Source organism: Dipodomys ordii, unplaced genomic scaffold (genome assembly GCF_000151885.1).
Source record: "Dipodomys ordii isolate 6190 unplaced genomic scaffold, Dord_2.0 Scaffold132, whole genome shotgun sequence".
Taxonomy (NCBI): domain Eukaryota; kingdom Metazoa; phylum Chordata; class Mammalia; order Rodentia; family Heteromyidae; genus Dipodomys; species Dipodomys ordii.
This window is the reverse complement of record NW_012267348.1, coordinates 2,343,236-2,362,580: the sequence shown is the minus strand read 5'-3', so window position 1 is coordinate 2,362,580 and position 19,345 is coordinate 2,343,236. Positions and strand designations below refer to the sequence as shown.

The following is a 19,345-nucleotide window of genomic DNA, read 5'->3' as shown; positions in this document are numbered from 1 at the left end:
CCCTGACAATGATGATTACCTTTGAAACTAACACACTCCTAATAAGCACTGTCTCCCAGTGGTCTTTCCCACACTTGCTCAGTCAACTACTATCTTTTTTTTTTCAAATACACTCAGTTTCTTTCTTTTCTTTGTGTGTATACTCATTCGCGTTCATTTTGTTAACCTGGAATGCTTGAGATTTGCAGTTTAGTAGCATATCATTTTTTAAAATGAGATCAATAAGTAATGTATCAGCATTCACCCAGGAACAAGATATATTTTATCCTGGAATTTCCTTTCCTCCTTTTGATACCAAGTTACAAGAATTCTAACAGCAACTCAGGAAACATACAATGCTTCCTAGTTGCTCTTCCTTCCATCTTTTCACCCATGATTCCCACATGTTTCTTAACATTATAGTGGCTGATTGTTTACTTGTTTTACATGAAACTGGAATTTCACTATACAAAATGTTACAGCACTTAATTTGGCTTTCTGCATATAGGGACTTAATCTCTGTTTCTTAAATATGCATACAAGTCGTTCTTGGGCAACACATGACCATTATTGTCTCTAGCCCCTCCTTGCTGGGTCAGTATCAATTTTGAATGACTGTAAGTACCCAGAGTCCCACTTTTAGAAAGTTAGCCTAAGGGAATTAGCTGAGATGAGATCAAAACTGGGTATGGGTATGATAATTATCATTAGGGGATTTATGATTGCAAATAATGGCAATTCTAAGTGTCGACCAATAGGAAATCTTAAAATTACAACCCATCTATAGAATGTAAAGTATGTTAGTTCTGCAAGGGATTTTATGTTTTTGTTTGTTTTAGACAAGATCATGCTATTTACCCCAGGCTGACCTAGAACACTACCCCAGTGTGGTTTTGAACTCTTCATCCTCCTGCTCCATAACTGGATTATAAGTGTGCACTACTCCCCCGTCTCTGCAGACTTTTTAATGACATTGAAAAATATTCTCATGTGGCTGGCTGGAGTATTATCTATCTGTAGTCACAGCTAACTGGAAGACTGAAGCAGAGTCAGGTGTTGAGAGCTATCACCCCCTCAAAAAATCCCCCACAAAATCAAGTAATAAAACCTAAAATATAAAATTGTACAATGTACCCAAAAAATCTCTCTAATGGGAGGAGTGAAGGAAAATGTGGAGCTAAGTAAGATTCTCAATTAGTTAGGTAAACAGAGGGCCAGTAGACAGAGATCAAAGGAAGAATTAGGGAAAAACTATCATGAAAAGAAATTTTACTGTAGTATAAATCTACTTTGATTCAAAATTGCACATAGTTTGCAAAAGAAATGAGAAGGCATCTATTACATAGGTACTTGTTATTTTTTCATTTTTATAGGAATAACTTTTCCAACATTTTGCATAAACAGGCTAAATTTAAAAAGGCAAATGAGATTACAAGGAAGAAATGCATTAATAGTGGTCAAAGGAATGGTTATGACAGCTCTCTATATTACCATTGACAAATCCCCACATATTCCAAATAACACTATGATCACTCAGAAGCCAGGGTAGCTGTTCTGCCTGTGAATGATTGTTCTGGATTTGAACACCCCTCTTCCACCTTTGGCTAACTGGAAAGTCCTGAGCATGATCACTTGTCTCTCTGGACTTTGTTTTCCTCATTTATCAGTGGTGGTAACAATAGACATAATGTGCTTGTGAAAGATAAAATGTGCAAGTCCTCTGGTTATGAAGATGAGTACAGAGGTAGGGTTCATCAGGAGGAAATGGATCACTGTGGAGTTTCTTCGGGACTGTACTTTGTCTCTGGCCTTTCCTGTTCCTCTGTCGTAAGATGAACAGTCTCCTCCCGCACATGTTCTTGCTACCACGCTGTCCTTACTTTAGCTCCAATGTAATGGAGCCAACTAACTATGGAGTAAAACCTCTGAATGTGAACCAAGTAAATCATTCCTCCTTTTAAGTTGTTTCTCTCAAGTACTGGGTCACCATGACAAAAAGACTGACCAGCACAGCACTGAAGAAAACCAGCTTATTGTTCCTCAGCCCTGAGCACACTAAGAAATAGCCAGGTGTCTTAGTCAAAAATTATCACCTCTGAAAATTTCCATCACTTCCAAAAGTAGTGCCACCAACCTGGCTGCAAGCATTTAACACATGAACTTGTGGCAGACATTTCATATTCAAATTATAACTTTCAGCCAGACACTTAGGGTTTATGCTTATAATCTTAACTACTCAGGAGACTGAGATCTGAGGATTGAAGTTCAAAGACAGCCCAGGCAGAGAAATCCAAGAGATACCTATCTCTAAAGAGTGAAATGTCAGAAGTGTGGCTCAAGAGGTAGTACATCAGTTCCATTCAAGGTCTAGTACTCTCTGTCACACACACACACACACACACACACACACACACACACACGCGTGTGCGCGCACACACACACACACGCGTGTGCACACACACACACACACACACATGCACAATCCCCTCCTCTCCCAATTTAACACTCCTGGTTCATCACCTTTAAATCTAGCCTCCACCAAAGTTTAGGGTGTGGACAAAATACTCACCTTGAACTGTTTTATTTGAGGTGTTTTTTTTGCAGGGGGGGCACCTTAGACATCTTCTCATACTCTTTGTTTTGATCTTAGATCCAATGCTTATTTTTTAGTTTTGTGGGATTTAAGTCATTGTGATCTTTGCCTAAGTCAGTGATTTTCAATAGGGGGCCATCAATTCTGCCTTCCAAGAATCTCTACAATATCTGGAAACATTTTTTTGTTTTATAACTTGCTACTGGCAAGTGAGTAGAGGCTAGAGATTCTGTTAAATATACTTCAATCCACAAAACAGACCCCAAAACAAAATATCAGTAATGCTACTGCTGAGAAGTCATTGTGTGGACTAGCAGGGCAGAGGGTGAGGAATAAGAAGGATATAGTCTTTGTATGAATTCTAGATGCATTTTGGGTGATTCTCACCCCACCACAGCTAGTCCAACATTTGTCTAAATTTTAGTTGTTGAAAAGGAGTATTGAGATGCTTTAATTCTGTGTTCTATCACAAGGGTCTTAGTAGCTTCCTAATGGATAATTCCAAAGGCCACCTCACTCTATTGCCATACTGTGAGAATTTCTTCCTAAAGAATATAAAATGCCCTTGTCCAATAACTACATTGATGCCATGTGGTATATCAATATAGAATGGTTTGGCATTTCCCGAAAGCTGGTAATCCTGTTGAAATTATTATCAAACCCTTCAACATACCAGAGAAGTGGACATTGATAATCACTTCAGAGAAAGCTAGTCATAAATTATAAGCTATACAGATAGGTGGATGCTTAGATTCATAGATGATAGCTATCTGGTATGTGTAGTGGATGGATAATGACTCAGACCTAAACCAAAATATGCCTTCCACCAGGATATTGATTTCCTTTTTTTGCACCTAGATGTTGAGCTGGATGCTATACTAGAACTGTCATTCAGACCTGTAGTCATCTATTGGGCCGGAATAGGATAGATGAATAGGATACATGGAGGCAAGTTAACTTATCCACTGATGTCTTATTTAAAGGAAACATAAATCATAAACCAGTGTAAGATGGAAAAAGTTTCAACACCATATTCATTTGCAAGATCTCTTCATCTTAAGTCTACCCTTCCCTTGCTAGATAAAAACCCTGAACGGAGACATACATCTTTGTTTCAGCTAAAAATGGAATCCATAATTACACTGTTTATCTGCTTTGTTTCCTTAATGAAGGGGACTGTGGAAGCCCATTTCTGCTTGATTATCACAAAGGTATCATTTTGTGAAGTTGCACAAAGGGAATGGGAGCTTGCTGGCACCCAGTCATGAATGGGAATGCATTCACAGAGACAAAAAAAAAAGAGGAAGGCTTTTCAAATGGCAAATCTATTCACTCCCAATTGTCTGCACATAATTGCAGTGAACCCAAGTCAGTAATTCTCATTAGGGACATTTGTTGCTAAGGGAAAATTAAAGAAATTCAATTGTGTGGATGCTCCATTGGATGCTTCACAGTGAGTAGCAGGTCATGGTGACCTCAGCTTTAGATATCCACTATCACTAGGGAAGGAAGCAGAGTGGTGTGACAGTAAAGACTGCTCACATCTGGACCGTACCACTCACAGCAGTGTGACTTTGGGCAAAGCATCTTAAGTTCACTGAGATTTTGTTTCTTTATATGTAACAAGGAATAGCAGAGCCTCACTCACCATGTAGTGATGAGGATTCATTCATACAAATGACCTGGTACTGTGTTCAGTATGTAGCAAGTGCTTAGAGAGCATTGGCTACAAAGGTTTTGGTTGTTTGCTGCCTAAATAATAATGGTGGTGGACTGAAGGCATAGCTTAGTGGTAGAACACATATCGCATGAAAAAGATCTCAGGTTCAATTCCCAGCACTGGAAAAAGAAAAGAAAAGTACATGATGTATCACTCCCTATGAGACATAGGACAATCTGATGTTTAACTTTCAGTTCTTTTTGGAAACAGAAGGAACTGCCCTTCCAGAGCACCATACTTTATGTCTGTACTTTTGTACGACTATGAGTTTTCAATGCCCAGAATTAAATAACCCCAACAGACTGGTGTCAAATTTGGCTATTGGTTTGAAGTTCCACAGATAACAGTAGTGCCTGGAAAATATGTAGGGTGTTTTCTGTAGCACTCTAGATAAAGAAAGGTCCATGTTATTTAGATCCAATGTGGCCATGGTTTTATATAATTTGTACATTGCCCCAAAAGCACATCAAATAACTTCCAGCCAATCTGTAGTCATGCTGCAAATAGACTCAACGTTTATCAGCACATCAACCAGGGAACCATACAATTGTCAAAGGAAAAGCATTTCATTTCCAGAAAGTATCATGGCCAAATGAGTTTTGCCATAGGAAGGATTGGACTCATTCCACTGAAGCTGGGCCCAGGCAATTAGAATTAGAGATGGTGAAATTATTGGGCTTATTTAAATCATGTGTATGTGAGTGTGTGAGTGTGTGTGTGTGTGTGTGTGTGTGTGTGTGTGTGTGTGTACTGCCTCACTGTTTGCCCCAAAGACATTTTCTTTCTTCCTTTCATTGGCTCAACTCCACAAAGCAGAGAAACATATGTGCTACAGACAAATAGCTCCAGTTTAAATTTTCTCTTTGCCTCCCTGGGCAAATTGTTTATTCCAATCCTCATGCCTCCACTGAACTGTCTGCAGGCAGAGATCAAAATTGTTCCTACCTCAGTTTATTTTTTAATCTCATATTTTATTATTGCGTAAATTAATACATGTAAAGCACAACAGCATCTGGCACACAGAAATTCCATAACATAGCTTCTTCCATGTATAGATTTTATATGCTATTTGCATATGGCATATATACTAATAATCTTTGACTTTGTGTGGTTAACCTTTATTTCACTTTAATTCATTTTTTTGAAATTCAAAGTTCTTTAAAGATAAAAGGGAACTTTTTTTATAATGTTTTTTTTGTCATTTGAAGTCCTTGAACTCTGAGCCTGGGCCCTGTCCCTTCAGCTCAAGGCTAGAGCTCTACCACTTGAGCCACAACACCACTTCCAGTTTTCTGAGTGGTTTATTTGCGATAAGATTCTCACAATCTTTCCTGCCAGGGCTGACTTTGAACCGTGATCCTCATATCTCAGCCTCCTGAGTAGCTAGGATTACAGGCGTGAGCTACTGTCGCCTAGCTAAAAGGGAACTTCTTAAATTCAAAATCAGAATTGTTCTCCATAAAAAGTGATTAAAAGAATAACAACTGGACAGTGCCCAGGCCCAGAGTTCAAGCCCCACAACCGCCAAAAAAAAAAATTAAAAGAATAACAACTGAGAAAATGTTATCAAATTGTAGCCAGATCCAATGAGGTTTTAATTTCATCTCCCAAAGATAAAAAGACAGAAAAGCAAATAAAAGAAATTGAGGTACCCAACAGATTAATGGGTTTTTAAAAGCATGGTGTATACCATGGAATATTAACACAACCATAATGAGAAATACAGTTATGCCATTTACACAAAAATAGATGGAACTAGACTGTATGTGGAACAAGATATAACAAGCTCAAAAAGTCAACTATCACAGGGTCTTGCTCAAATGTGGAATCAAAATAATGAAGGTGATGCTAGTCATGAGACTTAAATGTAGAAGGACTGCTGGGGGGAATCATCTGGAAGGGAGAAAGGAAAGGAAAGGGTATTGAGGAGTGAAGAGGATCAAAGTGCAAACATAAATATGAAAACAGCATAATGAAATCCACCAAACAACTTTTAAAAGGAAGGAAGGATGGCAGCTAAGGAACACAATGGAGGGAGCAATCTCGTTCATAGTACACTGTACCCATCTAGGGAATTAGTACAGTGAAACCCTCTTGCATTGATGTGTACTCATTCAAAAAGCAAAATAATAATAATAATAATATTTAAAGGCTTTGTGTTGACAACTTAACAAATGGCTCCGGAATTCTGAACTCTTTCAGAATTTCATGAATCTAAAAATTACGTGAGATTTTCCATGACTTTGAGATCACTTCAAAGTAAAAGTCATCTTTAATATATAAAAATAAGTGGTAAAAATTTCCTCCTCACAACACAGAGACATAGAGTAAGAGCTGGGAAAATGAGATTCCCACTAAATGTTCCTCTGGGTTGTGACATGGGCCTGGGAGATGATGTTACCTATCACCTGAAGGGAAGGTAACTTGCCATGCCACTGAGGATCCTTATTCTTTGTCCACTCACTTGTAAAGCACCAATTTGGGAGCATCGTTAGCTTGGTGGCCCTTCCCAGGAATAGTACTGCCAGGTACTGGGGATTGGACAGTACTGATTGCTAAGTCCTTATAACCAGTGGAGATTGGACAGTACTGATTGCGAAGTCCTTATAACCAGTGGAGATTGGACAGTACTGATTGCGAAGTCCTTATAACCAGTGGAATCAGAGAGACAGCCATTGGCTTGAAATTACTACCCAAAAAGAAATGGCTAGGAAAAGGCCAGAGGAGGAAAGAGAAAAGTCATGGAGCAGCAACAGCCTACATTTAAATAGGACTCACAGTGTGCCCATGACTTCCAAATGGTTCTCATGAACTGGGTGGAAAGGAGGACACTAATAAGTAGAAAGGCTAACCACCCAGCTGATGTCACACAGCAGTAGCAGAATGCGTACTGGTGGTTACTACTTAGCCCTGTAGCTGGCATTTTATGCAGTCTGTATATATGTGCATGGCATGTGTGTAGATGTCATGTGTCACTCTGTTAGGAGATGCCCTTGCTTTCATCCATTTATGCCATTCCATTTGAGGTGATGATAGGCATCTCGTCTTAATATAACTGACCCATTCTTGAAGTCTCATGCTCTGGCTACACTAAGAAAAACTTTATTATATTTCAACCCCAAAATATTTTCTCCAGGTAAAGAGAACTCAGTGAAAGAGCCTTTCCATAAGAAACAATCATGTTAGTATATAAATGCTTTAGTGATCATCCAACAATTACCTAATTGCTAGCCAACAGTCCGTCACACTGATGGCACTCTCAAAGCCACAGTATTCCAGGATGGACAGCTTACCATGCATAGTTCTGACATTCAACTAGAGATATCTGGAATGTAACTTCAGAAGTTGCAATTACACAACGCTTTGTTACAACCTTCCTGTTTGGGAATTACAAACATAAATCATATATTTCTATATAGACAGTGTCCATAAACTTTATACAAAGTTGGTATGTTGGAAACCTACAAGCATTCTATTGGGAAAATATTAGTGAGCAGGCTTCCTGTAAAGTGTACCTGTTACCACTAGCATCCCCATTTTACAGGTAAGAAAACTGAGGACTAGCAAGACGAAGCAGAGCAGGGATTTTTTTCCAACTTGTCTTAAGCCTTAATTAACCACTGTGCTGTAGGAGCCATCACCATTATGATCATGATGGCAGTGTTCTACTGCTTATGCTGTTTCTGTCCTGGCTCTCATTATTATCTGAATTTATTTAGCATTTCAGTAATATACCAAATTCCCAAAATATATTGTTTCACTCACTTCTCACGTCAATTTCTGAGAGAAGACCTCTTAATCTTATAGTCTACAAATAAGAAAACTGAGACTTTTTGGATCATAGTCACGGGACAAAAACTGTTTAAAATAATTTAATTGACTACCAAGTCTTTATAGTGTGCCTACTATGTGCTCCTCCATGTACCAGGATTATTTAGTGTTTTGAAATTGACATGATATTATTGGACATGGAACTTCATAAATAGTAGGATTTGGTTTAGAGCTGCGCTTCAAAGACATTATGTATTTTACTATTATAAATTTCAGTGTTCTTTGTACAATAAAACCATGCAATTGTATCATGAACTTTGTCTCACCTTAAATAATACGCCATAGCTTTTGTACATTTCTTCAGATGTACATATGTGTGGCTGCTAAACCTAAGTGAATCTGAGGCCAGAGAAATAGAAAATAGAATTCTTATGATGCATAAATGATAGCTGATCAAGCCAACACAACTGCTTCAGGAATTATAGCTTATAGAGTTGCTTGGCAGACGAAATCACTTGACTAATTAGAAAATAATGCATTATGCTGTGCCTAGAAAAATCTCAGAGCAGCAGAAGCAGAACTGCATTCTGAGTTGCTGTGGGCTGTTGGGCACAACACCGAGCCTGTGAATTGCATCCTTCATCCCTTTTCTTTTGTTGTTGTTGTTGTTCCTCCAGCCCAGAAACTGAAACAGACCCTGGAGCCTTGTGATACTGAATATCCTGCCTTTGTCTCTGAGCGCACCATCAAGGAGACCACTGGGAACATTGCTTGTGAAGACTGCACCAAGTAAGCCATCTCAGCTCAATTTCCTCTTCCCTGCCACATACCCCTTTCTGCTTAGTATAAAACTGTCTAGACAGGACACACAGTTAACACTGAGAGGGCAAAAGGCACGGCTGGCCTCTTGCATGAAGGTGTATTTCTAGCAACTTGGAAGAAGCATCATTCAGTCTTGTTATGTGTGTCCAGGGTTGGTTCAGAAGCATTCAAAGCATGTGACAAACAGCACAAAGATTGCTTTTGTTGTTGATATTTGAAGAAAGCCTTAACTGGCATTTTCCTAAATGATACTTGGCAATTTCAGCCCTGAGTTCAAAGAATGTCTTTAGGTCTCTTTATTTCAGGTACCAAGGTTTCAGATTCAGCCAAGTCCCTTGTAGTAGAAATGGTTTCCTCAGTGGTTCAATGTGCTTTTCCCTTTTTACTAATAGGATAAAGTGTCTTCTATTAGTTTTATTGGTCATCTTGGAGTTTCTGATCTCCTCATTCCCATTGGGCAGTTCCCTGTTGGGGTAATTTGATCTATTCTTACTAATTTGGGTATTTTGTATTTTGGATACTATTTCTTTATAATTATCCTCATTGTATTGTATATGTGTTTTCCTATTCCTAGGTTTATCTCTTCAAGTTTTTTAAAATATAGTGTTATTTATTCTTTGGTTTGTGAATTTCGTTTCTTGGTTTAAGAAATTATTCTCTGCTCTAATATCATAATGATACTGTCTTATACTTAAAAATTATCTTTAAATAGCTGTATAAAGGGGTTGCCATTTAACAAAGCAGTTTATGAATACAATATATTGTGGTCAGTGTCATTCCTTTTTTTCTAAGTACTTTAATATGTTGCCTTCATAGAACTATAATCTCAATGGATTTTGCTTTTATGTGTGGGTAAGTGGTATGAGATAGGATTCTGATATGGTCCTTTTTTAAATAATTGGCTTGTGCTTTCTTTTTTTTGAAGAGGGAAAGTGTTTGGGATCAAACCTAAGGCCTTGTATATTTTACACAAGCATTCTTATTAATCTGTACTTTTTATTGAATAGTTTTAATTTCCAGTCATTTTATAATGACATCTATAGCCCATCTCTATGCAGATTTGTTTCCTGATTTTATGGTTTGTCAATTCTTACACCAATATCATGTCAGAGATCATTAGTAGTTAAAGTTTTGTAATATGAAGATATGATGCCATATATCCTTACCATAGTTTTTGTTCATCTAAGTTGTATTGATACTCTTTAGCTCTTTATTATTTCATATTTTGGTTTTCATTAGTTACAGACTAATTTGAAGATAATTGTTATTTTTTAATAATGCTTGACCTTCCCATTCATAAACTAAGTAGATATCCTTATTTATATGTACATTTCTATGTTTCTCACTCACCTTATAATTTTATTTATATTACAAAAAGTTTACACTTTTTGAATAAGAGAGTAAATTTAAATGTAGTTTTCTAATGTGTTACACTAATATGTGAGAATATCACTTTTCTATCTGTATTAAATATCTTCTAGCCAACAAATGGATAAATGCTTTAGATCTACTAGTTTAGTCTAATTCTTTGACTTCTTGCATAAGCAGTTATGGCATATGTGAACATTTTCCTTTCTAATCTCCATACTTAATTATTGTTTTGTGGTTTATTGCATTAGGCATGATACCTTACTGAATAGATGCAATAAGTGTAGTCAACCATGACTGATTCTTAATTTAAATAATTGTTCCAATAGTATCATGTTATGTGTGCATTTTCTTTAATTGTAGCAAAATATAAATAATGCAAAATTTACTTCAACCATTATAAGTGTGCAATGCAGTCAGATTTGTGCAGCTATTTTTTATTATTTCTTTCTAGAATTGCAATGGAATTTTGTTACTTAAGCATTCATTTATTTAAGAAAAACTTCCATGAGAATTTATGTTGCTCTGGTTATTATTTGAAGCCTGGATTGATGTTAAATTTTATGAAAAAAATAATCGTATATTTTAAAATAATTTCTTTTAAATTATAATATGTTTTTACATTGATTAAATGTACACGTTTTATGATGAAGTATGTACTGTACATCTCCCAATTTAAAATAGATGGTACATTCAGATACATATACAATCATGCATTGCACAATCACATTTTGGAAAGCGATGGATCACACATCTGGTTATGGCTATATTAGATTATATTGCCTAGTGATGATGTAACTATCTTAATTCAGTGATGCTCAGTGATGAAATCACCAAATGACAACATCTCAGAATGTCACTAAGAAATACATGACTGTGTGATTATGTGTATGCTCTTAAGGATCTTAAGTATTGGACAAGTGAAACATACTTGATTTTCCACATTAAAACTTTTCATTAAAAGAAAGGAAAAGCATATTGGTAAATTAAGTTTGGTCATATTATGTCATAAATTTTAAATGTATGGTCAAAATTGAAAGTTTCCTATCTTATACTATCACTTGTCTTTTTTATTAAGATACTTTTTAATTGTGAAAAATCACATGGAGACTTTCATTCTGTAATAATTGAAGCATTAATTTTAAGGTAGTCTATATATTTCTTGTAGGTATGGTAGAAACCATATACATCCCAATGGCTGAGAGTTGTGAGTTGTGTAACTTACCACTATTGAGCCAATTTCTTTTGTGGTGAGGTATCTCTAACCTTTCTTTTTAAAATGATTTTAATGATTGTATTTCTTGGAATATTGCTGATTTCATCTCACTTTCTAGGTTTATTGGCTATATTTAAAAATAGCATTCCTTTTTGATTGAAATGGTACCATATCTGTGATTTTGCCACCTTTTCTTTTAAAAGAATTTTACTGATATATAAAAATTTTACACATTTATAGGGTGATATATTATGATGCTTTAATATTGATATAAACTGTGTGAAATATTCAAACTAGGATTAACGCATCTTTCTCCCTAACATTTGTAATTTCTTTGTGGTGAAAACATTAAAATTCTTTCTTCTAATTTGTTTGAGAAAATTTATACTGCATTGCCCCCTTTCAGACTTGTGAGCTTTTACATCTTCCTTGTCTCTGTCTTCCTGCCTCTCTCCTGCCAGTTTTCTTTTTTCCTTTCCAGACTGCCAGCAATATGTTTGTTTTGTTTTCTATGCTTTGAGTTTACTGTTTTCATTTTTGAACATTTCTGTGTTTCATGTTCAGCTTGCCTGTGTATTTCCTACTTGTGTGTTTCTGCATCTCCGTCAATCTAATATATGTTTTCATTATTAACCACTTCTAACCATTTTCTAACTTAAATTTTATCTGTAAATGTTTAAATAGCGTTTTCAGGTTCCTAATGCACTAGTTATCTTTTTTATGATTGATGTCTGCATGCTTTTAACTATGTGTGGGAAGTTGCTTTGTATTATAATAGTTGTCCACATGGTTTTGAAAGCAAGTTGTGCTCTCAAGTAGTGGGGTACAGGGATCAATATTTATTTATTGGACCAATTGTCCTGATTCAGGTCAAACTTTCCTTTCTCCTTTTTCTTTTCTTTGTTTCTTTTTTTTTTTTTTTTGTGGTGGTGGTGGTAGAAGGGGTTTCTAGTTTAGATGTCAATCTTTTACCCAAGCTATGGAATTTTTCCCCCTGAGATTAACTTCTGCTTGCTTTCTATATTTTGTGCTTCTATTACCATGTTCATCCCTGTTAAGAGTAGTAATCTTCCTAATAATTACTTTCATCCCTATGTTAATTACCCTCTTTACACACAAAGTACTCCATTCCTTAACATCTGTTCAGTTTGCTAATTGCACAGATAAAATAGTTCTTCCTCAGGAAATATTTCCTAGGAATATTTTCCCTTTTCCTCTCTTTTATTGTTTATACATTAGGGTTTTACTGGATATAGCTGGCTTTGCATTTTGATTGTCTCTATTATATGCTAGTTTTAATCTTTTAAAATTTGCTGTACTTACTGATAAGTTTGGATTTTTGCCATCAATTTATATCCTTTTTGTTTCCCTTTTTTTCCTTTGCTTATTCTTCTTTTTCTCCATTTTTTGACTTTTTGTTGCGTTTTGTTTTGCCTTCTATCTGAATTTGTAGTGTTTTCTCTATTCTTTTTACTTGTTTTTATGCACAGAATCACGTGTCCTCTTACTAGCTACCCTCCTACCTTTATAAAGTTTAACATGTCCCTATTGGTAGAGCCCCTTCCCTCCTACAAAACAAGCAAAAACTTAGAACCCTTGAACTTGGGATTGATTTCCATTGAGCTCAGATATTTAAGCATTTAGTTTTAGTCCAAAAATATTTCATTGCTCTTGCTGCTGAATATGGTAAATTACATGTTTACTTCTGTTGCCACCTTTGTTTACTCACCATTGCTTAAAAATGATTTTTTAAACAGCACTTTAGAAGTTTCATCAGGAATTATTTGGGAATGGTAAACTTTCTCCTTCCCTAGCTAAAATTCCTTATTTAATTTCACATGTACTTTGCGATGATTATCTCACTGGCCAGAATTTAAACTGGAATATTTTGAAAGTATTCCTTCCTTGTCTACTGACTTTAAACTTTGTACCTTTGTAAGTAGCTTGACTTTCCCCTTCTCTGATGGAGTTATACTGTACATTTTTATAATCTGCCATTTTAACTGAAGTGATTCTAGATTCAAATTTATCTGTTTGTTTATGTACTTTATTCTGTGTAATGTGTTTAAACTCAGATTGAAATTCACTAGTTTCCTTTTGGTCTGCTGCTTAAAATATCTGATTACTCTCCAGTATAGATGACTTCCTAAATGTTTTATTTGCTTCATTTGAAAATAGGCATTTGTCTTACCCAGTTGTCTTAGACCTCTGCATTAAATTATGACAGCCTGTTTTGATGGTTCAAGTACTTTAAGTTTAAGGATAATGATCTTTGCTTTCTGTCTACTTACTGTTATGGTAGATTGTTTGCTCACATAAGTTTTTGCTTTTTTACTAGAATGTGATCTTTACTATTAATTATTATTTCTGTGAAAACAGCATAGAGCTTGAATTTCTTTTTACAGTAATTTGCTTTTGGACTTCTGTAATGCATCCTATTAGCAGTGACTTTGTGGGAATAACTATTATGTAAGTTTTTTTTTTATTTAGGAGTGTCTGCACCATTTAATTATAGTAAATATTTTCCCTAAGCAGGCTAGAAGTCTGATTTCTCATGGGCAGTATTGCTTTTCCTTTTCAGAGCCTTTGACAGGGCCAGATTATCAACTTTTTTACACTTAACTGTGAATGTGCAAGTTGGCTTTCAGTAGTTTTTTCTCCTTGTAAGTTCTCTTGTACTTAAACATGTTTGCTTAGGTTTCCTGTGCTATCCAGCGCATGGCTTGCATATTTGCTCAGTCTGCCATGTCATAGTTTTAATCTTCCCACTGGGGATCTGCTAGAGCCCCACAGGAAAGCACTGAGTGATGGTGGCTCAGCCCAGGGGCTGCAGAGATCAGAGTGTGAGTCCTGACTCATTAATTACTGTATGACCCTAGCAAGAAAAGTTTTAATTCTGTAAAACTCAGCTCCTCCCTTTAATTGCAGAAATAATAGTTAGTAAGTGTATCTTGGGCTTATCACAGAATTAAAAGAGAAAAGTGGTGTGTGATTTTAGAATGATGGGAACAAAGTAAAAACTTAATGGCCACGTGTACTGCAATGCATAATTCAGTGTGCTGAATGTGTGAATGTCCACTAAATTGCAGTCATAGTCTAATCTTCAGTATGCTAGTGTAAATAGCAAGTTCTTTACAGAACCTTGACTCACAACACAAATGGGATTAGGACTTTTATATTTTGTGCTTTTTCTCAATTCTTTTCTTTTTTGTGGTAGTGAGATTTAAATTTAGGGCCTTGTGATTGCTAGACAGGTGTTCCAGCTGATTTCATGTTGTGGTAGCTGTTCTTTCTCCTCTTCTCTTCTGCCATCGTCTCTCCTCCCTTTTCCTTCTCTTCCTCTTCCTTTTCTTCCATTTCCCTCCTCTTCCCTCCTCTCTCCTCCTGTTCTATCTTCCTTCTCCTCCTCCTCCTTCCTCTTCTTCTCACTCCTTCTTCCTTTTCCTTTTCCTTTACTTCCCTCTTCCCCTTCCCTCATTCTCCTCTAGATGCTTGAGTGAAACTCAGACTCTCTCTTAGCTTTTCCCACTTAAAGCTAGAGCTCTACCACTCGTGCCACACCTCCACTTCTGGGATTAGGACTTTTACAGGAGAAAACTGAGCGAGCAGGTCTGTTTGTGTCTTCTTCCTTGTCAGTATAGTGCTGCAGGGAGCAATCATTAAAACAGAGAGGGAGCTCTCACCAGACACTGAGTCTGCTGTGCCCTGGTCTTAAAACTCCCTTGCCTCCAGAACTATGAACAATTCAATTCTATTGTCAACAGATTACTCCATCTAACACATTTTGTTAGAGATTCCAATTGAACTGAGATATATGCCATATATACATACTTCTAACACATTCTGTTGAAATATGAATTTTCCTTTTCATAGTCTACTAATATTTAACTAGTATTTCCCATAGAAAAAGGAAAACTGTGTGAAGTAAATACCACCAATTTCATAACTGTTAAACACTCGAGCTGGAGTCTTCACAACTGCAAACTGACCAGGTAACCAGTATCTCTTAGCAAAGATAGGCAATCATATGTGGAAGAGTGATTTAGGATTCTTATTCTATCATGAGGTTCCTAAGGCAAAAGTATTATTCCTTATTAGCTCGTATTTAGAAACCAGTTTGATTAAATATTTTAAGCCAAACAAATACTTGCTTTTCATTCAGTCAACAGAGGTCACTGCATTCTAGCTTTGGTCCAGCAATTCTGCTGGGCCTCAAGTGGATGAGATGGGTAACTAGTTGAAGCTGGTTTAGGGCGATGAAGCCCTGCTGGGTTGGAGACTCAGGAAATAACAGGGCAATGGGCTGAATGAGGTCATCAAGGTTTATTATCATGAGGAAAATCACCACAACCTATAGAAAAAAATGTTTTTCCAAGAAAAATTTCTTGTTCTGTGATTGTTTTTGATTCAGTATTTCACTGTGTAACCTAGAATAGCCTGGAATTCATGATCCTCCTGTTTCTGCTTCTCTAGTGCTAGGATTTTAGGCATGTACCACCCCACTTTGCATGAGGCTTCAAGAGAACCATCCCACATTTCCATTTTATGCTACAGAAGTCAATAAAGACCTGGGCCTGGATATCAGAAGAATAGCGACTTATGCTTTTCCTTCCCTTTTTAGTACACTTTGAGGGGGGGAAGCATAAAGATTTAAACTTGGGATCTTGGAACAAATAGCTCCTATGCAAGGCCACTGGGGACAGAGGAGGAAATGTGTGTGTGCATCCAGGCAGAGGAAAGACCACATATTGTGGGAAGATCAGGAAAGCTGTGGAGCAATGAGAGAGAAGATAAGGGAAGAAGAGGGCCAAATGGTTTCATCCTGTTGATCTTCTTAAGAAGAACTAGTCTTTAAAGATTTCAGATATTTTCTTCACATTGACATGGAACAACCAAAAGGCTTACAGGTGAGAAGAAATGATCATATTCTAGCTGATGGGAGAGAATACAGCTACCACAGTGACAAAGTGGGTCCCCAAAACAGAAATCATTCAATTTGACAGCCATTTGTCACATATCTGTTCCCTACAGTCACAGTGTGCACGCAGGTGGATTAAGTGCTGGTGTAATAGATATAGGATATAAAATTAGACTGATACACCCTAGGCTCTTCGGGTGTTTTTGAAAAACTGATCCCTCTTAGACCTGTCTTTGCCTATCCTTTTATATCTTCCACTGCTCCCTTGTACAATTTACTGGGATATACATCTGAGTCTTTATAGATGTGCCAATGAAGGTATCACTTAACGTTTTGTGTAAGCTTTGCATTCTTGGAATGCAGTATGCTAAGGAGGAAAAGGATATTATTTGATTTTTATCTCTGATGGCCCAATTCAGAACAATAGCCAACACAATTGGTGGCAATCAAAAACCCAATCTGCATATGTGCTTTGTGGGAATCTGTCCACTTTTTCTCCAAAAGGAATGAGATTTTTCAGGTCTAATTTTTTTAAGACATTTACTAATTGACCAGTTTGGTAGGTAACTTCAGGTCAGGAGTAATGGCATTCAAAAATAACACAGCGCTATAACATTTGGCTAGTAGTGAACTGGAAACTGAGTTTGGTGAAAATTATAGTATTTTAGAAATTATGCACTAAGATCTTTTTCATGGAAAAACATCTTGCCTTCCGCAATGGAACATAAAACACTGTGTCCATTACAAATGAGTCTCAAGGCAGTGATTACTTTCTTCCACAAGGAATGGTAAGTCATAGAGCAATAGTCCCCCAAAACTATGCCCCTCCCTTAGGGACATGCTTCAGCTACCATTGGTGCTTTCATGCCTAGCCTCAATCTGCCCATCTCTTAGGAGAGGTTGGGCCAAACCTAGTGTCTCAACATTCTGCTTGATCTCAGGACACCAGGGCTGATGGTAGTAGGCATACAGAGGTCATTTTGGTCTTCATCAAAGCCTGCCTTATTCCTGACCCTATCACTGTGTATAGTTTCCAGCATCGTTAGATTTTTTTTTCTTTTTTATGGAAAATCTGTAGACAAGTGGCTCAGTTGCTCTAAATAGAAACCTTCAAGTTGGCAACTCCCAAAATGGACATTTATCTGTGTATAGTGCAGACAGATATATATTATAGTATGGATGGATACGATGTAATGTTTAAAAACGGATTTTCAAAAGTATAGGGTTTATTAAGAATGCAGGAGCCTAAAAGAAAATAAGAATTTACATAAGAATGTCATTAGGGTTGGTGGTTTGGCTGCCTTAACCAATAATTTTTGTCATTCACTACCCCACTGATTATTAAATTAATCTGTTATTCAAACAGCAATCGAAAACAACTCAGCCCATATTTTCTGGGCATTTGTGACTGTCAACAAGTTTACAGAAGTGGATGTCTAAGAAGAATGTAATGGTTTATGATTCTCTAGTATGTTATTTTACCTCTTGATAACCTCAGTCCCTTACCCCACCCCCCCAGCACACACATTTTCAGATAAAAGGGATCCACAAAGGTTTCCTGGGTGAAAGAATCCATAGCAAAATTTAATACCTTTAGCCAGTTCAAAGTAACTAATCAAAAACAAAACTTTAAATGCACACGACCTTTCTTAGCCTAATGCTTTAAAAGACTTGTCACATTTCAGTGTTGGCAAGATGTTCATATCTAAAGCCAATTCATTTTTGTTTCATTTTGTTCTTGTTTATAGTGTGGACTTTGCTTTTTGGTAATATCACTCATCACTTTTCATAAAAATTACATTGGTTTCCATTTCTCTTCAGGATACATACACAGCTCCACTACCGGTACACTCTCTTCTCTCCACATACCTTTCATTTGTCCAGTAGGCTGAACAAAGCAATTGTTCACATAGCGTGTTAGCACATTTCCTGGGCTACAGTTCTGAGACCCATAGTTCAGGCATTATGCTTTCTTATAAAGGACTCTGATTTCATGTGGAGGTCTCATGCTTTGGTGGGTACTTTAGTACAAGCCTTCAACCTGTTCTCAGTGAGTACCCTGCAAGTGTTTCTTCAAGGTGAGTATTCTAGAGACTACCTGTAAAATAGATGCATCCCACAACAGGCACTAGAGACAGCCTGGGCCACCACACTAACCAATTATTTAAATGTTCAGGGAGGGTGTCAGTTTGCTTATCTCTATAATGGGCATAATAATGACTTAAGGTTTGTGCATAGGCTAAAAACAAGATGTACAACCCCCATACTTAGCACAGTGGAATTGCTTTATAAATGGAAAAGATTTGTTACAGCACAAAGTCCACCAACCCCTCTGTGCTGGAATTCAGGAAAACCACAGTACTTCAGGCAAGTTCCTATCCTAGATTTCTTAGTCCCGAGGCAAAACTCATTTTCATTCAGGAAAAAGAGATGGTGAGGATCTGGCTTCAGCAAGACTGACCGAGATTAAGTATCTCTTAAATTTTTGCCCCTTCCCTGTACTACTTGAGCTTTTAGTTCAGAAAAATGTTAGAATCCCAAATTCTAAGTCATACGTATTCATTAGTGATCAGATACTTTGTTACCCAATTTGGATACAGACTTTTCCATAGGAGAACATCAGTGCCATGAAGAATATAATTTTGAAATGTTAATGTATAATTGCTTGCTGGGCATAGTGGTTCACACCTTTATCCCATCACTCTAGAGGCTAAGGTAGGAGGATGGTAAGTTTCAGACCAGCTTGGGCTTTATAATAAGACATTGTCTTAAAAAATAAAAGGAAAATAACAGTTTTTAAATACTTAATCTGCAAGCATTGATTGAAATCTCTTTGCACCTCCCGCTGTATAGATTTCCTCCTAACATACTTTCCTTGATCTTGTCTAAATAAGAAATAAATGTGGCTCAGTTTCCATATATTACTAGTGGCCTTTTCAAATGGATCAAATGTCAAAT

At 36.7% G+C, this 19,345-nt stretch overlaps 1 protein-coding gene across 1 annotated transcript in view; it reads left to right on the top strand.

Moving 5' to 3' along the window:
* Cacna2d3 (calcium channel, voltage-dependent, alpha 2/delta subunit 3) overlaps window positions 1-19,345 on the top strand; it is a 935,068-nt gene that overhangs the window by 873,316 nt on the left and 42,407 nt on the right. The window contains exon 35 of the mRNA XM_013030732.1: window positions 8,741-8,852. Coding sequence (XP_012886186.1) covers window positions 8,741-8,852 — 112 coding nt within the window. The remainder of the gene's footprint in view (window positions 1-8,740; window positions 8,853-19,345) is intronic.